Source organism: Oncorhynchus mykiss, chromosome 18, assembly GCF_013265735.2.
Source record: "Oncorhynchus mykiss isolate Arlee chromosome 18, USDA_OmykA_1.1, whole genome shotgun sequence".
Lineage (NCBI taxonomy): Eukaryota > Metazoa > Chordata > Actinopteri > Salmoniformes > Salmonidae > Oncorhynchus > Oncorhynchus mykiss.
The window spans coordinates 71846894-71870060 of NC_048582.1; the positions used below are offsets into that span (position 1 = coordinate 71846894).

Sequence of the window (23167 nt, forward strand, 5' to 3'; positions counted from 1 at the left end):
TAGAGGACTGTAGACATAGAGACATGTAATTAGAGGACTGTTGACATAGAGACATGTAATTAGAGGACTGTTGACATAGAGACATGTAATTAGAGGACTGTTGACATAGAGACATGTAATTAGAGGACTGTTGACATAGAGACATGTAATTAGAGGATTGTTGACATAAAGACATGTAATTAGAGGACTGTTGACATAGAGACATGTAATTAGAGGACTGTTGACATAGAGACATGTAATTAGAGGACTGTAGACATAGAGACATGTAATTAGAGGACTGTAGACATAGAGACATGTAATTAGAGGACTGTAGACATAGAGACATGTAATTAGAGGACTGTAGACATAGAGACATGTAATTAGAGGACTGTAGATGGAGAGACATGTAATTAGAGGACTGTAGACATAGAGACATGTAATTAGAGGACTGTAGATGGAGAGACATGTAATTAGAGGACTGTAGACATAGAGACATGTAATTAGAGGACTGTAGACATAGAGACGTGTAATTAGAGGACTGTTGACATAGAGACATGTAATTAGAGGACTGTAGACATAGAGACATGTAATTAGAGGACTGTAGACATAGAGACATGTAATTAGAGGACTGTAGACATAGAGACATGTAATTAGAGGACTGTTGACATAGAGACATGTAATTAGAGGACTGTAGACATAGAGACATGTAATTAGAGGACTGTTGACATAGAGACATGTAATTAGAGGACTGTAGACATAGAGACGTGTAATTAGAGGACTGTTGACATAGAGACATGTAATTAGAGGACTGTTGACATAGAGACATGTAATTAGAGGACTGTAGATGGAGAGACATGTAATTAGAGGACTGTAGACATAGAGACATGTAATTAGAGGATTGTTGACATAAAGACATGTAATTAGAAGACTGTTGACATAGAGACGTGTAATTAGAGGATTGTTGACATAAAGACATGTAATTAGAGGACTGTTGACATAGAGACATGTAATTAGAGGACTGTTGACATAGAGACATGTAATTAGAGGACTGTAGACATAGAGACATGTAATTAGAGGACTGTAGACATAGAGACATGTAATTAGAGGACTGTAGACATAGAGACATGTAATTAGAGGACTGTAGATGGAGAGACATGTAATTAGAGGACTGTAGACATAGAGACATGTAATTAGAGGACTGTAGATGGAGAGACATGTAATTAGAGGACTGTAGACATAGAGACATGTAATTAGAAGACTGTTGACATAGAGACATGTAATTAGAAGACTGTTGACATAGAGACGTGTAATTAGAGGACTGTTGACATAAAGACATGTATTTAGAGGACTGTTGACATAGAGACATGTAATTAGAGGACTGTTGACATAGAGACATGTAATTAGAGGACTGTAGACATAGAGACATGTAATTAGAGGACTGTAGACATAGAGACATGTAATTAGAGGACTGTAGACATAGAGACATGTAATTATAGGACTGTAGACATAGAGACATGTATGTAAAACACTAAACAAGAATGGTGTTCATGGGAGGACCCCACGGACGAAGCCACTGCTGTCCAAAAAAGAAACATTGCTGCAGATCTGAAGTTCGCAAAAGAGCTCATGGATGTTCCAAAATATTCTGTCAACCGATGAAACTACAGTTGAGTTGTTTGGAAGGAGCACATAACACTATGTGTGGAGAAAATAAAGGCACAGAACAACAACATCAAAACCTCCCCACTGTAAAGTATGGTTGATGGAGCATTATGGTTTGGGGCTGCTTTGCTGTCTCAGGGCTGGGACAGCTTGCTATCATTGACGAAAAAATTAATTCCCAAGTTTAACAAGACGTTTTGCAGGAGAATGTAAGGTTATCTGTCCGCCAATTGAAGTTCAACAGAAGTTGGGTGATGCAACATGACAACGAACCAAAACACAGAAGTAAATCAACAACAGAATGGCTTCAACAGAAGAAAATACACCTTCTGGTGCGGCCCAGTCAGAGTCCTGACCTCAACCCGATTGAGATGTAGAGTCCCGACCTCAACCTGATGGAGATGCTGTGGCATGACCTCGAGAGAGCAGTTCACACCAGACATCCCAATTACATAGTTGAACAGAAACAGTTTTGTAAAGATGAATGGTCCAAAATTCCTCCTGACCATTGTGCAGGTCTGATCAGCAACTACAGAAAACGTTTGGTTGAGGTTATTGCTGCCAAAGGAGGGTCAACCAGTTATTAAATCCAAAAGTTCACATACTTTTCCCACCCTGCACTGTGAATGTTTACACGGTGTGTTCAATAAAGACATGAACATGTATAATTGTTTGTGTGTATTTAGTTTAAGCTGACTGTATTTGTCTATTGCTGTGACTTAGATGAAGATCAGATTATATTTCATGACAGATCTATGCAGAAATAAAATACTTTTTCTCGCCACTGTATATTACTAGAGATATAAAACTAGAGAACAGAGGAGACTGTGTGAATCAGGCATTCATGGTCAAATTGTGTCCAAAGATACCCCTTGGGCCAAGAAACACGTGCAATGGACATTAGGCCCGTGGAAATCTGTCCTTTGTTGTGATGAGTCCAAATTTGAGATTTTTTTGGTTTCAACCGCCATGTCTGACGCAGAGTAGGTGAATGGATGATCTCTGCAAAGTATTCGCTCTCTTAGAATGACAGTAGTTGCATTTGGGGATAGTGAAAAGTGAGCCGAGGGTAATGAATGCTTTTTTGCCCTTGTCTCGGGATGGTAAGTCGGGGGTTAAAGATATCGCTCTAGTGGCGTGGGGGCTGTGCTTTGGCAAAGTGTGTGGGGTTATATCCTGCCTGTTTGGCCCTGTCCGGGGGTATCGTCGGACAGGGCCACAGTGTCTCCCGACCCCTCCTGTCTCAGCCTCCAGTATTTATGCTGCAGTAGTTTGTGTGTCGGGGGGCTGGGGTTAGTCTGTTATATCTGGAGTATTTCTCCTGTCTTATCCAGTGTCCTGTGTCTATTTATGCATGCTCTCTCTAATTCTCTCTCTTTCTCTCTTCTTCGCTGAAGAAGGAAGATATGCATCAGCTGAACTTCTGTGTAGCTCCCACCGTCAATCATGGAGGAGGTGTGATGGTGTGGGGGTGCTTTGCTTGTGACACTGTCTGTGATTTATTTATAATTCAAAGCACATTTAACCTGTAAGGACTGACACCGGAGATGAGAAGTAGGTACAGGGACTCAGCATTTAGACAGACATGAAACATGAACAACGTCGGCACACAAAGACAGACGACAATCGATGCTGAAGCAGAGCAGGGAACTGACATACATATATAGGGGAAGTAATGACAGAGGTGATTGAGTCCAGGTGAGTCCAATGATTGCTGATGCGCGTGACGGGGGAAGGCAGGTGTGTGTAATGCCCTCGAGCGCCAGGGGGGAAGAGCGGGAGCAGGCGTGACATAACCAGCATGGGTACCACAGCATTCTGAAGCGACACTCCATCCCATCTGGTTTGCACTTAGTGGGACTATCATGTATTTTTCAACAGGACAGTGACCCAACACACCTCCAAGCTGTGTAAGGACTATTTGACCAAGAAGGAGAGTGATGGAGTGCTGCATCAGATGACCTGGCCTCAACAATCACCGGACCTCAACCCAATTCAGATGGTTTGGGATGAGTTGGACTGCAGAGTGAAGAAAAAGCAGCCAACAAGTGCTCAGCATATGTGGGAACTCCTTCAAGACTGGAGGAAAAGCATTCCTCATGAATCTCGTTGAAAGAATGCCAAGAGTGTGAAAAGCTGTCATCAAGGCAAAGGGTGGCACTTGTTGGCTCCATTCCTGGAAGAATCTAAAATATTACATATATTTTGATTTGTTTAACACTTCTTTGGTTAATACATGATTGCATATGTGTTATTTTCATAGTTGTGATGGAAATAATTTTATGGAAACCGACAAACAATGTTTAGATCATGAATGTTTCAGGATAACGAGATCCATTGACACCAATTACCGTGGAACATGAACCAATTGGACTACATTATCTATGGATGTAATATTTCATCATCATTCTTTATCAGACACTGTTTCTATGGTCCCATGTACCACTGTTCCAGACCATGTTTTCAGATTTGACATTACTGTACACTCAATGGCCACTTTATTAGGTACACCTCTCTAGTACTGGGTAGGACCCCCTTTTGCCTCCACAACAGCCTGAATTATTCACGGTGTTGGACGTTAATTAAGAGATGCCCTTCTGCACATCACTGTTTTAAATGGCTGTTTTTAGAGCATTTGAGGCCTTTCTGTTAGCTTGAATGAGACTGGACATTCTCCTCTGACCTCTCTAATTAACAAGGTGTTTTTGACCACAGAACCACATGTGTTTTGTTTATCGCACCATTCTCTGTAAACTCTAGAGACTGTAGTGCTTAAAAAATCCCAGGAAGGCAGCTGTTTCTGAGATGCTGGAACCACCATGTGTGGCATCAACAATCATAACACGGTCAAAGTTGCTTAGATTACTCATCTTGCCCGTTCTAATGTTTGGTCGAATGACAACTAAAGCTCTCTACTCTATATATTGAATTGCAGGCAGCCACATGATTTGCTGCACAAAGGAGCAGACTATTTGCGTTAACACGCAGGTGTACCTAATAAAGTGGATGTTGAGTGTAGGTATGTAATTGCATTTCCAAAACTGCCAACTCTTTACTGATGATTGATTTCATATTGTGGTACGGGTATATAGTGAACTGAGTGTTATCCACCTACAGCAGCATAGTGATATCATGGAGCTGTATAGTGAACTGAGTGGTATCCAACTACAACAACATAGTGATATCATGGAGCTGTATAGTGAACTGAGTGGTATCCACCTACAACAGCATAGTGATATCATGGAGCTGTATAGTGAACTGAGTGGTATCCACCTACAACAACATAGTGATATCATGGAGCTGTATAGTGAACTGAGTGGTATCCACCTACAGCAGCATAGTGATATCATGGAGCTGTATAGTGAACTGAGTGGTATCCACCTACAACAACATAGTGATATCATGGAGCTGTATAGTGAACTGAGTGGTATCCACCTACAGCGGCATAGTGATATCATGGAGCTGTATAGTGAACTGAGTGGTATCCACCTACAACAACATAGTGATATCATGGAGCTGTATAGTGAACTGAGTGGTATCCACCTACAACAACATAGTGATATCATGGAGCTGTATAGTGAACTGAGTGGTATCCACCTACAGCAGCATAGTGATATCATGGAGCTGTATAGTGAACTGAGTGGTATCCACCTACAACAACATAGTGATATCATGGAGCTGTATAGTGAACTGAGTGGTATCCACCTACAACAACATAGTGATATCATGGAGCTGTATAGTGAACTGAGTGGTATCCACCTACAACAACATAGCGATATCATGGAGCTGTATAGTGAACTGAGTGGTATCCACCTACAGCAGCATAGTGATATCATGGAGCTGTATAGTGAACTGAGTGGTATCCACCTACAACAACATAGTGATATCATGGAGCTGTATAGTGAACTGAGTGGTATCCACCTACAGCAGCATAGTGATATCATGGAGCTGTATAGTGAACTGAGTGGTATCCACCTACAACAACATAGTGATATCATGGAGCTGTATAGTGAACTGAGTGGTATCCACCTACAGCAGCATAGTGATATCATGGAGCTGTATAGTGAACTGAGTGGTATCCACCTACAACAACATAGTGATATCATGGAGCTGTATAGTGAACTGAGTGGTATCCACCGACAACAACATAGAGATAACATGGAGCTGTATAGTGAACTGAGTGGTATCCACCTACAACAACATAGTGATATCATGGAGCTGTATAGTGAACTGAGTGGTATCCACCTACAACAACATAGTGATATCATGGAGCTGTATAGTGAACTGAGTGGTATCCACCTACAGCAGCATAGTGATATCATGGAGCTGTTTAGTAAACTGAGTGGTATCCACCTACAGCAGCATAGTGATAACATGGAGCCGGCAGGTGATCCAGGTCAAAATAGAGGTCAAGCAGTGGGAGGAGGAAGAAGACGAGGAAGACTTGGTGGTCAAAGGAACGGCAGGGGACGAGCACCCCTTCTGAGAGGTGGTCGTGGGCCTCGTTTGAGAGGTGTCGGGGAACGTGGTAGAGGACAAGGCCACGGACCAAGCACCCATTCTGAGAGGTGGTCATGGGCCTCGTTGGAGAGCTGTGGGGGGAACGTGGTAGAGGACAAGGCCACGGACCAAGCACCCCTTCTGAGAGCTGGTCGTGGGCCTTGTTGGAGAGGTGTGGGGGGAACGTGGTAGAGGACAAGGCCACGGACCAAGCACCCCTTCTGAGAGGTGGTCGTGGACCTAGTTGGAGAGGTGTAGGGGGAATGTGATAGAGGACATGGCCACGGACCAAGCACCCCTTCTGAGAGGTGGTTGTGGACCTAATTGGAGAGGTGTGGGGGGAATGTGGTAGAGGACAAGGCCACGGACCAAGCACCCCTTCTGAGAGGTGGTCGTTGGCCTCGTTGGAGAGCTGTGGGGGGAACGTGGTAGAGGACAAGGCCACGGACCAAGCACCCCTTCTGAGAGCTGGTCGTGGGCCTTGTTGGAGAGGTGTGGGGGGAACGTGGTAGAGGACAAGGCCACGGACCAAGCACCCCTTCTGAGAGGTGGTCGTGGACCTAGTTGGAGAGGTGTAGGGGGAATGTGGTAGAGGACATGGCCACGGACCAAACACCCCTTCTGAGAGGTGGTTGTGGACCTAGTTGGAGAGGTGTGGGGGGAATGTGGTAGAGGACAAGGCCACGGACCAAGCACCCCTTCTGAGAGGTGGTCGTGGGCCTCGTTGGAGAGCTGTGGGGAAAACGTGGTAGAGGACAAGGCCACGGACCAAGCACCCCTTCTGAGAGCTGGTCGTGGGCCTTGTTGGAGAGGTGTGGGGGGAACGTGGTAGAGGACAAGGCCACGGACCAAGCACCCCTTCTGAGAGGTGGTTGTGGACCTAGTTGGAGAGGTGTGGGGGGAACGTGGTAGAGGACAAGGCCACGGACCAAGCACACCTTCTGAGAGGTGGTCGTGGCCCTCGTTGGAGAGCTGTGGGGGGAACGTGGTAGAGGACAAGGCCATGGACCAAGCACCCCTTCTGAGAGGTGGTCGTGGACCTAGTTGGAGAGGTGTGGGGGGAACATGGTAGAGGACATGGCCACGGACCAAGCACCCCTTCTGAGAGGTGGTTGTGGACCTAGTTGAAGAGGTGTGGGGGGAACGTGGTAGAGGACAAGGCCACGGACCAAGCACCCCTTCTGAGAGCTGGTCGTGGGCCTTGTTGGAGAGGTGTGGGGGGAATGTGGTAGAGGATAAGGCCACGGACCAAGAGCCCCTTCTGAGAGGTGGTCGTGGGCCTAGTTGGAGAGGTGTGGGGGGAACATGGTAGAGGACAAGGCCACGGACCAAGCACCCCTTCTGAGAGCTGGTCGTGGGCCTTGTTGGAGAGGTGGTGGGGGAACGTGGTAGAGGACAAGGCCACGGACCAAGCACCCCTTCTGAGAGGTGGTCGTTGGAGAGCTGTGTGGGGAACGTGGTAGAGGACAAGGCCACGGACCAAGCACCCCTTCTGAGAGGTGGTCGTGGGCCTCGTTGGAGAGCTGTGGGGGGAACGTGGTAGAGGACAAAGCCACAGACCAAGCACCCCTTCTGAGAGGTGGTCGTGGGCCTCATTGGAGAGCTGTGGGGGGAATGTGGTAGAGGACAAGGCCACGGACCAAGCACCCCTTCTGAGAGGTGGTCGTTGGAGAGCTGTGGGGGGAACGTGGTAGAGGACAAGGCCACGGACCAAGCACCCCTTCTGAGAGGTGGTCGTGGGCCTCATTGGAGAGCTGTGGGGGGAACGTGGTAGAGGACAAGGCCACGGACCAAGCACCCCTTCTGAAAGGTGGCCGTGGGCCTCGTTGTAGAGCTGTGGGGGGAACGTGGTAGAGGACTAGGCCACGGACCAAGCATCCCTTCTGACAGGTGGTCGTGGGACTCGTTGGAGAGCTGTGGGGGGAACGTGGTAGAGGACAAGGCCACGGACCAAGCACCCCTTCTGAAAGCTGGTCGTGGGCCTCGTTGGAGAGTTGTGGGGGGAACGTGGTAGAGGACAAGGCCACGGACCAAGCACCCCTTCTGAGAGGTGGTCGTGGGCCTCGTTGGAGAGTTGTGTGGGGAACGTGGTAGAGGACAAGGCCACGGACCAAGACAACGGCAGCAACAGCAGAGAGTGTCCAATGAAATCCGAGCAATAGTTTTAGACCATGTCGTAGATCATGGCAAGACCATGACTGAGGCAGCTGCAATGATTCAACCAAACCTCAGAAGATCAACCGTGGCTTTAATCATCAGAACTTTCCACAATGAGAACCGGTAAGTCTTCAGCATGCGCTAAACATCAGGCTACTCTCAACTGTCAAATGACTTTATACTGCATGCCAATGTGTACCACAGAGTAGGTGATGTGACTAAATGTGATCTTACTGTAATTTTCCCAGCAGAATTGAGACTAGGGCAAATAAGGGAGGCAGAGGGAACATTCTGATTGACCAATAAGAGCGGGCTGTGGTCAATTTGGTTCGGGCCAGAAATTATATTCGCCTGACAAATATTCGGCAGCACATCTTGGACAATGATGACATGTTCAACAATGTGGAAGCCATACGTTTTCACGCGTGCTGAAAAGGCACCAGGTGTCTCTAAAAACAGATATACTGTGTGCCTTTTGAAAGAAATGCAGACAGAGTGAAGTAACTGAGGACTGAGTATGTTCAGGTATGTTCAGTTTCAAGATGCCTGTTGTGAAACCCCCCCCCCCACAAATTCTAGATCACATTGTAATCCGTAATTCTCTTTCCAAAATGTATTTTTAGAGGGTGATGGAGCTGGATACTGATGAAAACCATCACAAATTCCTCTTTTTGGATGAGGCAGGCTTCAACCTGGCCAAGACAAGGAGGAGAGGTCGGAATTTCATTGGCCAGCGGACGACCATCCAAAGACCAGACCAGTGTCAGGCCTGGATTCCCCCGAAGATTCTTCCCAAGATGTTTAGCTATTGAAAACAGCCATTGTGATGTGGATGAGAACCTGTGGCCAAATCCACAAGACAGGGTTGATGGAAATATAGGACTACTGTAATCAATCCTTTGTTTTGCTTTTTACAGTAAGCTAGGTGAGGAACACTGCAGTGAAGTTTTACAGTAAGCCAGGTGAGGAACACTGTAGTGATGTTTTACAGTAAGCCAGGTGAGGAACACTGTAGTGATGTTTTACAGTTAGCCAGGTGAGGGAACACTGCAGCTGATGTTTTACAGTAAGCCAGGTGAGGAACACTGCAGTGATGTTTTACAGTAAGCTAGGTGAGGAACACTGCAGCTGATGTTTTACAGTAAACCAGGTGAGGAACACTGCAGTGATGTTTTACAGTAAGCCAGGTGAGGAACACTGCAGTGGTGTTTTACAGTAAGCCAGGTGAGGAACACTGCAGTGATGTTTTACAGTAAGCCAGGTGAGGAACACTGCAGTGATGTTTTACAGTAAGCCAGGTGAGGGAACACTGCAGTGATGTTTTACAGTAAGCCAGGTGAGGAACACTGCAGTGATGTTTTACAGTAAGCCAGGTGAGGAACACTGCAGTGATGTTTTACAGTAAGCCAGGTGAGGAACACTGCAGTGATGTTTTACAGTAAGCCAGGTGAGGAACACTGCAGTGATGTTTTACAGTAAGCCAGGTGAGGAACACTGCTGTGATGTTTTACAGTAAGCCAGGTGAGGAACACTGCAGTGATGTTTTACAGTAAGCCAGGTGAGGAACACTGCAGTGATGTTTTACAGTAAGCCAGGTGAGGAACACTGCAGTGATGTTTTACAGTAAGCCAGGTGAGGAACACTGCAGTGATGTTTTACAGTAAGCCAGGTGAGGGAACACTGCAGTGATGTTTTACAGTAAGCCAGGTGAGGAACACTGCAGTGATGTTTTACAGTAAGCCAGGTGAGGAACACTGCAGTGATGTTTTACAGTAAGCCAGGTGAGGAACACTGCAGTGATGTTTTACAGTAAGCCAGGTGAGGAACACTGTAGTGATGTTTTACAGTAAGCCAGGTGAGGAACACTGCAGTGATGTTTTACAGTAAGCCAGGTGAGGAACACTGCAGTGATGTTTTCACATATTTTGTACTACAATATTTAATGATTGTAGGAACAACTACACAGTGAAACTATCGATATCTTATGTGTGGGTGATCTAAATGAATGTTTCTATGGTATTTCATGATAAATGAGTTATATGAACAAATTATTCTGCAAATACAAGGTTTCTTTAAAGATATGAATGCATAATGCAATGTTTTGAACATTGGACAGCCTGTGTTACAAGTGATGACCGTTTTGAGTTTTGTGTCTAGAGATTTGAATAATCACCACATGGTTCTGAAATGAGTGCCAAAGGGACTGTAGAAAACTGGACCACAAAGGTAAGGTCATAGTCACTGTTGAAACCCTTCTCTTCTTCAATCCCCTCGGAGCTATCTCACCTGTGTGTGTGTGTGGTGTGTGTGTGTATGTGTGTGTGTGTGTGTGTGTGTGTGTGTGTGTGTGTGTGTGTGTGTGTGTGTCTGTGTGTCTGTGTGTGCGTGCGTGTGAGTGTAGAGGGATAGAGACGGTACTCTGTCTCTCTCTACTTTACTCTGATACATTCATCTAATAGAGACGGGACTCTGTCTCTCTCTACTTTAGTCTACTTTAGTCTGATACATTCATCTAATAGAGACGGGACTCTGTCTCTCTCTACTTTAGTCTGATACATTAATCTAATAGAGACGGGACTCTGTCTCTCTCTACTTTACTCTGATACATTCATCTAATAGAGACGGGACTCTGTCTCTCTCTACTTTACTCTGATACATTCATCTAATAGAGACGGGACTCTGTCTCTCTCTACTTTACTCTGATACATTCATCTAATAGAGACGGGACTCTGTCTCTCTCTACTTTACTCTGATACATTCATCTAATAGAGACGGGACTCTGTCTCTCTACTTTACTCTGATACATTCATCTAATAGAGACGGGACTCTGTCTCTCTACTTTACTCTGATACATTAATCTAATAGAGACGGGACTCTGTCTCTCTCTACTTTAGTCTGATACATTAATCTAATAGAGACGGGACTCTGTCTCTCTCTACTTTAGTCTACTTTAGTCTGATACATTCATCTAATAGAGACGGGACTCTGTCTCTCTACTTTACTCTGATACATTCATCTAATAGAGACGGGACTCTGTCTCTCTCTACTTTAGTCTACTTTAGTCTGATACATTAATCTAATAGAGACGGGACTCTGTCTCTCTCTACTTTACTCTGATACATTCATCTAATAGAGACGGGACTCTGTCTCTCTCTACTTTAGTCTGATACATTAATCTAATAGAGACGGGACTCTGTCTCTCTCTACTTTAGTCTGATACATTAATCTAATAGAGACGGGACTCTGTCTCTCTCTACTCTACTCTGATACATTCATCTAATAGAGACGGGACTCTGTCTCTCTCTACTTTAGTCTGATACATTAATCTAATAGAGACGGGACTCTGTCTCTCTCTACTTTACTCTGATACATTCATCTAATAGAGACGGGACTCTGTCTCTCTCTACTCTACTCTGATACATTCATCTAATAGAGACGGGACTCTGTCTCTCTCTACTCTACTCTGATACATTCATCTAATAGAGACGGGACTCTGTCTCTCTACTTTACTCTGATACATTCATCTAATAGAGACGGGACTCTGTCTCTCTCTACTTTACTCTGATACATTAATCTAATAGAGACGGGACTCTGTCTCTCTCTACTTTACTCTGATACATTCATCTAATAGAGACGGGACTCTGTCTCTCTCTACTCTACTCTGATACATTCATCTAATAGAGACGGGACTCTGTCTCTCTCTACTTTACTCTGATACATTCATCTAATAGAGACGGGACTCTGTCTCTCTCTACTCTACTCTGATACATTCATCTAATAGAGACGGGACTCTGTCTCTCTACTTTACTCTGATACATTAATCTAATAGAGACGGGACTCTGTCTCTCTCTACTTTACTCTGATACATTCATCTAATAGAGACGGGACTCTGTCTCTCTCTACTTTACTCTGATACATTCATCTAATAGAGACGGGACTCTGTCTCTCTCTACTCTACTCTGATACATTCATCTAATAGAGACGGGACTCTGTCTCTCTCTACTTTACTCTGATACATTCATCTAATAGAGACGGGACTCTGTCTCTCTCTACTCTACTCTGATACATTCATCTAATAGAGACGGGACTCTGTCTCTCTACTTTACTCTGATACATTAATCTAATAGAGACGGGACTCTGTCTCTCTCTACTTTACTCTGATACATTCATCTAATAGAGACGGGACTCTGTCTCTCTCTACTTTACTCTGATACATTCATCTAATAGAGACGGGACTCTGTCTCTCTCTACTTTACTCTGATACATTCATCTAATAGAGACGGGACTCTGTCTCTCTCTACTTTACTCTGATACATTAATCTAATAGAGACGGGACTCTGTCTCTCTCTACTTTACTCTGATACATTCATCTAATAGAGACGGGACTCTGTCTCTCTCTACTTTACTCTGATACATTCATCTAATAGAGACGGGACTCTGTCTCTCTCTACTTTACTCTGATACATTCATCTAATAGAGACGGGACTCTGTCTCTCTCTACTTTACTCTGATACATTCATCTAATAGAGACGGGACTCTGTCTCTCTCTACTTTACTCTGATACATTCATCTAATAGAGACGGGACTCTGTCTCTCTACTTTACTCTGATACATTCATCTAATAGAGACGGGACTCTGTCTCTCTACTTTACTCTGATACATTCATCTAATAGAGACGGGACTCTGTCTCTCTCTACTTTACTCTGATACATTCATCTAATAGAGACGGGACTCTGTCTCTCTCTACTTTACTCTGATACATTCATCTAATAGAGATGGGACTCTGTCTCTCTCTACTCTACTCTGATACATTCATCTAATAGAGACGGGACTCTGTCTCTCTACTTTACTCTGATACATTCATCTAATAGAGACGGGACTCTGTCTCTCTCTACTTTACTCTGATACATTAATCTAATAGAGACGGGACTCTGTCTCTCTCTACTTTACTCTGATACATTCATCTAATAGAGATGGGACTCTGTCTCTCTACTTTACTCTGATACATTCATCTAATAGAGACGGGACTCTGTCTCTCTCTACTTTACTCTGATACATTCATCTAATAGAGACGGGACTCTGTCTCTCTACTTTACTCTGATACATTAATCTAATAGAGACGGGACTCTGTCTCTCTACTTTACTCTGATACATTCATCTAATAGAGACGGGACTCTGTCTCTCTCTACTTTACTCTGATACATTCATCTAATAGAGACGGGACTCTGTCTCTCTACTTTACTCTGATACATTCATCTAATAGAGACGGGACTCTGTCTCTCTCTACTTTACTCTGATACATTCATCTAATAGAGACGGGACTCTGTCTCTCTACTTTACTCTGATACATTCATCTAATAGAGACGGGACTCTGTCTCTCTCTACTTTACTCTGATACATTCATCTAATAGAGACGGGACTCTGTCTCTCTCTACTCTACTCTGATACATTAATCTAATAGAGACGGGACTCTGTCTCTCTCTACTTTACTCTGATACATTCATCTAATAGAGACGGGACTCTGTCTCTCTCTACTTTACTCTGATACATTAATCTAATAGAGACGGGACTCTGTCTCTCTCTACTTTACTCTGATACATTCATCTAATAGAGACGGGACTCTGTCTCTCTCTACTTTACTCTGATACATTCATCTAATAGAGACGGGACTCTGTCTCTCTACTTTACTCTGATACATTAATCTAATAGAGACGGGACTCTGTCTCTCTACTTTACTCTGATACATTCATCTAATAGAGACGGGACTCTGTCTCTCTCTACTTTACTCAGATACATTCATCTAATAGAGACGGGACTCTGTCTCTCTCTACTCTACTCTGATACATTAATCTAATAGAGACGGGACTCTGTCTCTCTCTACTCTACTCTGATACATTCATCTAATAGAGACGGGACTCTGTCTCTCTCTACTTTACTCTGATACATTCATCTAATAGAGACGGGACTCTGTCTCTCTACTTTACTCTGATACATTAATCTAATAGAGACGGGACTCTGTCTCTCTCTACTTTACTCTGATACATTCATCTAATAGAGACGGGACTCTGTCTCTCTCTACTTTACTCTGATACATTCATCTAATAGAGACGGGACTCTGTCTCTCTCTACTTTACTCTGATACATTCATCTAATAGAGACGGGACTCTGTCTCTCTCTACTTTACTCTGATACATTCATCTAATAGAGACGGGACTCTGTCTCTCTCTACTTTACTCTGATACATTCATCTAATAGAGACGGGACTCTGTCTCTCTCTACTTTACTCTGATACATTAATCTAATAGAGACGGGACTCTGTCTCTCTACTTTACTCTGATACATTCATCTAATAGAGACGGGACTCTGTCTCTCTCTACTCTACTCTGATACATTCATCTAATAGAGACGGGACTCTGTCTCTCTCTACTTTACTCTGATACATTCATCTAATAGAGACGGGACTCTGTCTCTCTACTTTAGTCTGATACATTCATCTAATAGAGACGGGACTCTGTCTCTCTCTACTCTACTCTGATACATTCATCTAATAGAGACGGGACTCTGTCTCTCTACTTTACTCTGATACATTAATCTAATAGAGACGGGACTCTGTCTCTCTCTACTTTACTCTGATACATTAATCTAATAGAGACGGGACTCTGTCTCTCTCTACTTTACTCTGATACATTCATCTAATAGAGACGGGACTCTGTCTCTCTCTACTTTACTCTGATACATTCATCTAATAGAGACGGGACTCTGTCTCTCTACTCTACTCTGATACATTAATCTAATAGAGACGGGACTCTGTCTCTCTCTACTTTACTCTGATACATTCATCTAATAGAGACGGGACTCTGTCTCTCTCTACTTTACTCTGATACATTCATCTAATAGAGACGGGACTCTGTCTCTCTCTACTTTACTCTGATACATTCATCTAATAGAGACGGGACTCTGTCTCTCTCTACTTTACTCTGATACATTCATCTAATAGAGACGGGACTCTGTCTCTCTCTACTTTACTCTGATACATTCATCTAATAGAGACGGGACTCTGTCTCTCTACTTTACTCTGATACATTCATCTAATTGAGACGGGACTCTGTCTCTCTCTACTTTACTCTGATACATTCATCTAATAGAGACGGGACTCTGTCTCTCTCTACTTTACTCTGATACATTCATCTAATAGAGACGGGACTCTGTCTCTCTCTACTTTACTCTGATACATTCATCTAATAGAGACGGGACTCTGTCTCTCTCTACTTTACTCTGATACATTAATCTAATAGAGACGGGACTCTGTCTCTCTACTTTACTCTGATACATTCATCTAATAGAGTCGGGACTCTGTCTCTCTACTCTGATACATTCATCTAATAGAGACGGGACTCTGTCTCTCTACTTTACTCTGATACATTCATCTAATAGAGACGGGACTCTGTCTCTCTACTTTACTCTGATACATTAATCTAATAGAGACGGGACTCTGTCTCTCTCTACTTTACTCTGATACATTCAGACACAGTTGTTGTCAATAGAACATCAGCCTGTTTGGGTGGTTAGGGTGCAACACAAAGCCACACAGGTTTTGGGTAGATTAGACAACACACACAGGCCGTGGACGACACACACAGGCCATGGATGACACACAGAGGCCGTGGACGACACACAGAGGCCGTGACCATTCTGTCTGCTTGTCACTAAACGATGGGAGGAAGTTTATTCGCCTTGTGGGCAGTGGACTGCCAGTGTAGATAGATGAGAGTCAAGTCCAGCTCAGGCTAACTGATAAACACACAGTATGAACAGATACCACCCCCCCCCCCCCCCCCCACACACACACACGCACACACACACACACACACACACACACACACACACACACACAGGGACACAGATCTGAGCAGAGAGACCCCCCCCTCCCACCCATACCTCTGCAGATGGGTCGGTCGTCGCTCCAGCCTACGTAGCTGTCTGTGACTCTCAGACAGCTGATGCTCTTAGAGCCCTGCAGCTCATAACCCTCATCACAGGAGAAGTGCACCGTGGTTCCCCGCCTGTAGGGGGAGGTAGAGAGACAGTGGGTTATACACATCCAGCTCATAACCCTCATCACAGGAGAAGTGCACCGTGGTTCCCCGCCTGTAGGGGGAGGTAGAGAGACAGAGGGTTATACACATAGAGATGGATGTATTGTATCTCTGGTCTAAGCTTTAACGTCTTGGGAAGGAAAACTACCGTCCTGAAGGGTTGTCTGCATGTACAGGTTTCAGTCCTCTGTTTAACACGTCTTTAAATAACCTCAATCCCACCTCCTCCAAAAACGCTTCCTGTTGTGACCTCACAGAGCGGTGCTTTGTGGGGGGACGGATCGTACCCATTTGTCGGTATTAGACGCAGTGACAAACCGGAGACACGTCACTGATACAGAGAGACACATGTATGTCCCAAACGGCCCCCTATTCCCTATATAGTGGTACTACTATAGACCAGGGCCCTATATAGTGCACTACTATAGACCAGGGCCCTATCCCTATGTCTGTAGTGTAGTGTAATGAAGTGTGCTATATAGGGAATAGGGTTCCCTTGGAGACACGCAATATTCCTTAGTATTCCTGTGTATTCCTGGGTATTCCTGAGTATCCCTTGGTATCCCTTAGTATTCCTTAGTATTCCTTAGTATTCATGAGAATTCCCTACTATTGCTTAGTATTCCTTAGTATTTCCGAGTATTCCTTAATATTCATTAGTATTCCTGAGTCACATTCTTGTAAAAAAAAACATGTACAGTACTCTCCCCTCAGCCTCAGTCTCTCCTCTGTTCATGTACAGTACTCTCCCCTCAGTCTCAGTCTCTCCTCTGTTCATGTACAGTACTCTCCCCTCAGTCTCAGTCTCTCCTCTGTTCATGTACAGTACTCTCCCCTCAGTCTCAGTCTCTCCTCTGTTCATGTACAGTACTCTCCCCTCAGTCTCAGTCTCTCCTCTGTTCATGTACAGTACTCTCCCCTCAGCCTCAGTCTCTCCTCTGTTCATGTACAGTACTCTCCCCTCAGTCTCAGTCTCTCCTCTGTTCATGTACAGTACTCTCCCCTCAGTCTCTCCTCTGTTCATGTACAGTACTCTCCCCTCAGTCTCAGTCTCTCCTCTGTTCATGTACAGTACTCTCCCCTCAGCCTCAGTCTCTCCTCTGTTCATGTACAGTACTCTCCCCTCAGTCTCAGTCTCTCCTCTGTTCATGTACAGTACTCTCCCCTCAGCCTCAGTCTCTCCTCTGTTCATGTACGGTACTCTCCCCTCAGTCTCAGTCTCTCCTCTGTTCATGTACAGTACTCTCCCCTCAGTCTCTGTCTCTCCTCTGTTCATGTACAGTACTCTCCCCTCAGTCTCTCCTCTGTTCATGTACAGTACTCTCCCCTCAGTCTCAGTCTCTCCTCTGTTCATGTACAGTACTCTCCCCTCAGCCTCAGTCTCTCCTCTGTTCATGTACAGTACTCTCCCCTCAGTCTCAGTCTCTCCTCTGTTCATGTACAGTACTCTCCCCTCAGTCTCTGTCTCTCCTCTGTTCATGTACAGTACTCTCCCCTCAGTCTCTCCTCTGTTCATGTACAGTACTCTCCCCTCAGTCTCAGTCTCTCCTCTGTTCATGTACAGTACTCTCCCCTCAGTCTCAGTCTCTCCTCTGTTCATGTACAGTACTCTCCCCTCAGTCTCAGTCTCTCCTCTGTTCATGTACAGTACTCTCCCCTCAGTCTCTGTCTCTCCTCTGTTCATGTACAGTACTCTCCCCTCAGTCTCTGTCTCTCCTCTGTTCATGTACAGTACTCTCCCCTCAGTCTCAGTCTCTCCTCTGTTCATGTACAGTACTCTCCCCTCAGTCTCTGTCTCTCCTCTGTTCATGTACAGTACTCTCCCCTCAGTCTCTGTCTCTCCTCTGTTCATGTACAGTACTCTCCCCTCAGTCTCTCCTCTGTTCATGTACAGTACTCTCCCCTCAGTCTCTCCTCTGATCATGTACAGTACTCTCCCCTCAGTCTCAGTCTCTCCTCTGTTCATGTACAGTACTCTCCCCTCAGTCTCTCCTCTGTTCATTTACAGTACTCTCCCCTCAGTCTCTCCTCTGATCATGTACAGTACTCCCCCCTCTGTCTCTCCTCTGATCATGTACAGTACTCTCCCCTCAGTCTCTCCTCTGTTCATGTACCATACTCTCCCCTCAGTCTCTCCTCTGTTCATGTACCATACTCTCCCCTCATTCTCTCCTCTCCTTTACCTGAAGTCTGATCCTTTTCTTCTCCCTCGGTCAGGGATCCCCGGGTCTGGACACATGTTATGTCCCTGGGCCACACCCATCTGAGACACTGAGAGGGGAGGATGAGAGAGAGGGGTGAGACAGAGGGATGAGAGAGAGGGGTGAGAGGGAGGGATGAGAGAGAGGGGTGAGAGAAAGGGATGAGAGGGAGGGATGAGAGAGGGATGAGTGAGGGATGAGAGAGGGATGAGAGAGGGATGAGAGAAAGGGGTGAAAGAGGGGGATGAGAGGGAGGGATGAGAGGAAGGGATGAGTGGGTGGGATAAGATGGCAGGATGAGAGAGAGGGATGAGAGAGAGGGATGAGAGAGAGGGATGAGAGAGAGAGAGAGAGAGAGAGAGAGAGAGGGGTGAGAGGGAGGGATGAGAGGGATGAGAGAGAGGGATGAGAGAGAGGGATGAGATGGAGGGATGAGAGGGATGAGAGAGAGAGAGAGAGAGTTAGAGAGAGGGGTGAGAGGGAGGGATGAGAGGGATGAGAGAGAGGGATGAGAGAGAGAGAGGGGTGAGAGGGAGGGATGAGAGGGATGAGAGAGAGGGATGAGAGGGAGAAAGAGAGGGCCAACCGAAGAAATAGAGAGTTAGATATTCACAGATTTTTACAGTGAAAATCCAGGTAAATTACCTACCGAAGCATTTAAACTAAACCTGATTTGTTATTTTTTTTTACACTGATAACGACACACATTGTCACATTTCCCCTGCCCAGACTACATCCACGAGGAGAGAAGGGTGAACGTGATTGGCATGCAAATACATCAATCCCCCTCTCAGTGGATTTCTCAATTCAACACGATCAAACAGGGTGGTGCAGCTACCTGAAGCCAGGCTAAATAGCTGCTCTGACATCCCCTCATGTCTAGAGCCAGAAGGGATCGACTGGAATCTCTCTCACCTAATACTTGTAGAGAACTGTCAACATATTCATGACATACCATTTGAAATACACATGTCTGCAGCATGTGTCACTTGGCATAGTTTTAGCCATAATATTCATTATATCTTTGTGAAGGTTAGGGATTGATATTCCTCTGTTGACCATCATCAACATTATCATCTATTTAAATAATAATATCTCCACCAATATGTAAGCATCATGCTAAAACATATCAACAGACTGAGACAGGAAGGGGGAAGTGACACAGGGTCAGTGAGCCAGCCAACCCTCCAGGCCCTTTGACAGACAGGGCGGGGTCGAAGGTCCGACAGGCGGGGCCAAATCCAAAGTGACACCGGCTGATTAGCCGGGACTCTGGAGCATGGCAGGGGGGCTCATGCATATTGATGAGGGGGGGAAAGGGCAGCATCGTCTCAAGGGAACGGAGGACTGGTCATAACCAGGGCAGTGGGATGGAGAGAAAAAGAGTTGGAGGAGAAGTTAAAGAAGGAGAGGAGAATTCAAATGAAAATGAAGAGGACAATTATTAAAATGTGGTGATGGAGGTAGAGGAATTGGGTATGTGGTGATGGAGGTGGAGGAGATGGGCATGTGGTGATGGAGGTGGAGGAGATGGGCATGTGGTGATGGAGGTAGAGGAGATGGGTATGAGGTGATGGAGGTAGATGTAGAGGAGATGGGTATGTGGTGATGGAGGTAGAGGAGATGGGTATGAGGTGATGGAGGTAGAGGACTAGAAGAGATGGGTATGAGATGATGGAGGTAGAGGAGATGGGTATGTGGTTATGGAGGTAGAGGAGATGGGTAGAGGTGTTGGAGGTAGAGGACTAGAGGAGATGGGCATGAGGTGATGGAGGTAGAGAAGATGGTATGAGGTGATGGAGGTAGAGGAGATGGGTATGAGGTGATGGAGGTAGAGGAGATGGGTATGAGGTGATGGAGGTAGAGGACTAGAGGATATGGGTATGAGGTGATGGAGGTAGAGGAGATGGGTATGAGGTGATGGAGGTAGAGGACTAGAGGAGATGGGTATGAGGTGATGGAGGTAGAGGACTAGAGGAGGTGGGTATGAGATGGTGGAGGTAGAGGACTAGAGGAGATGGGTATGTGGTGATGGAGGTAGAGGACTAGAGGAGGTGGGTATGAGATGATGGAGGTAGAGGAGATGGGTATGTGGTTATGGAGGTAGAGGTGATGGGTAGAGGTGATGGAGGTAGAGGAGAAGGGTATGAGGTGATGGAGGTAGAGGAGATGGGTATGAGGTGATGGAGGTAGAGGAGATGGGTATGAGGTGATGAGGTAGAGGAGATGGGTATGAGGTGATGGAGGTAGAGGACTAGAGGAGATGGGTATGAGGTGATGGAGGTAGAGGAGATGGGTATGAGGTGATGGAGGTAGAGGAGATGGGTATGTGGTGATGGAGGTAGAGGAGATGGGTATGAGGTGATGGAGGTAGAGGAGATGGTTATGAGGTGATGGAGGTAGAGGAGATGGGTATGAGGTGATGGAGGTAGAGGACTAGAGGAGATGGGTATGAGGTGATGGAGGTAAAGGAGATGGGTATGAGGTGATGGAGGTAGAGGTGATGGGTATGTGGTGATGGAGGTAGAGGAGATGGGTATGAGGTGATGGAGGTAGAGGAGATGGGTATGAGGTGATGGAGGTAGAGGAGATGGGTATGAGGTGATGGAGGTAGAGGAGATGGGTATGTGGTGATGGAGGTAGAGGACTAGAGGAGATGGGTATGATGTGATGGAGGCAGAGGAGATGGGTATGTGGTGATGGAGGTAGATGAGATGGGTATGAGGTGATGGAGGTAGAGGAGATGGGTATGAGGTGATGGAGGTAGAGGACTAGAGGAGATGGGTATGAGGTGATGGTGGTAGAGGAGATGGGTATGAGGTGATGGAGGTAAAGGAGATGGGTATGTGGTGATGGAGGTAGAGGAGATGGGTATGAGGTGATGGAGGTAGAGGAGATGGGTATGAGATGATGGAGGTAGAGGAGATGGGTATGAGGTGATGGAGGTAGAGGAGATGGGTATGAGGTGATGGAGGTAGAGGAGATGGGTATGAGGTGATGGAGGTAGAGGTGATGGGTATGTGGTGATGGAGGTAGAGGAGATGGGTATGAGGTGATGGAGGTAGAGGAGATGGGTATGAGGTGATGGAGGTAGAGATGGGTATGAGGTGATGGAGGTAGAGGAGATGGGTATGTGGTGATGGAGGTAGAGGACTAGAGGAGATGGGTATGATGTGATGGAGGCAGAGGAGATGGGTATGTGGTGATGGAGGTAGATGAGATGGGTATGAGGTGATGGAGGTAGAGGAGATGGGTATGAGGTGATGGAGGTAGAGGACTAGAGGAGATGGGTATGAGGTGATGGTGGTAGAGGAGATGGGTATGAGGTGATGGAGGTAGAGGAGATGGGTATGAGGTGATGGAGGTAGAGGAGATGGGTATGAGGTGATGGAGGTAGAGGAGATGGGTATGAGGTGATGGAGGTAGAGGTGATGGGTATGTGGTGATGGAGGTAGAGGAGATGGGTATGAGGTGATGGAGGTAGAGGATATGGGTTGAGATGATGGAGGTAGAGGACTAGAGGAGATGAAAACCTCTTGGAACCCTGTTTCTAAACTCCTTGCCCCTCCCTGTATCCTTCCCTCTGTTTCTACACTCCTTTCTCCCTGTATCCCTCCCTCTGTTTCTACACTCCTTTCCCCCTCCCTGTATCCCTCCCTCTGTTTCTACACCCCTTTCCCCTTCCCTGTATCCCACCCTCTGTTTCTACACTCCTTTCTCCCTGTATCCATCCCTCTGTTTACACACTCATTTCCCCCTCCCTGTATCCATCCCTCTGTTTACACACTCATTTCCCCCTCCCTGTATCCCACCCTCTGTTTCTACACTCCTTTCTCCCTGTATCCATCCCTCTGTTTACACACTCATTTCCCCCTCCCTGTATCCCTTCCTCTGTTTCTACACTCCTTTACTCTGTCCATTTCCACAACTGGGGAGAAGAGAGGAACCTGTTGCGTGACTTTGCAGAACAACTGTTGCAGAAGATAAGTTGAACGGTGTACTCCAACAAGTGTATAACAACTAGGAGCACTACTTACAAACTGATATCTTGTGATGATTGTCTTTACTGGGCATCATCTTGACTCCTCTGGACTTCAGCTCTGTCATCTTCTTCACTGTGGAGACCAGAGGATAATGTACAGTCAGGTTACCTGCTTAATCAGGACTGTAGAGACCAGTGGATAATGTACAGTCAGGTTACCTGTTTAATCAGGACTGTAGATACCAGAGGATAATGTACAGTCAGTACTGTAGAGACCAGAGGATAATGTACAGTCAGGTTACCTGTTTAATCAGGACTGTAGAGACCAGAGGATAATGTACAGTCAGTACTGTAGAGACCAGAGGATAATGTACAGTCAGGTTCCCTGTTTAATCAGGACTGTAGAGACCAGAGTCTGGGGAGTAAGATCCTACCAGGAACACAATAGGAAGGGGAGTAAGATCCTACCAGGAACACAATAGGAAGGGGAGTAAGATCCGACCAGGAATACAACAGGAATGGGAGTAAGATCCGACCAGGAACACAATAGGAAGCTGAATAAGATCCTACCAGGAACACAATAGGAAGGG

General features: G+C 45.7%; 1 protein-coding gene across 1 annotated transcript in view; it reads right to left on the minus strand.

Annotated features, from left to right (window-relative positions):
• Positions 1-539: 539 nt before the first annotated feature.
• Positions 540-23167, minus strand: part of LOC118941015 (CUB and sushi domain-containing protein 2-like) — a gene marked incomplete at its 5' end in the record, with an annotated part of 27238 nt that continues 4610 nt past the window's right edge. Inside the window, 5 exons of the mRNA XM_036951085.1 lie at positions 540-547; positions 16237-16361; positions 16396-16446; positions 18578-18665; positions 22633-22710. Coding sequence (XP_036806980.1) covers positions 540-547; positions 16237-16361; positions 16396-16446; positions 18578-18665; positions 22633-22710 — 350 coding nt within the window. The remainder of the gene's footprint in view (positions 548-16236; positions 16362-16395; positions 16447-18577; positions 18666-22632; positions 22711-23167) is intronic.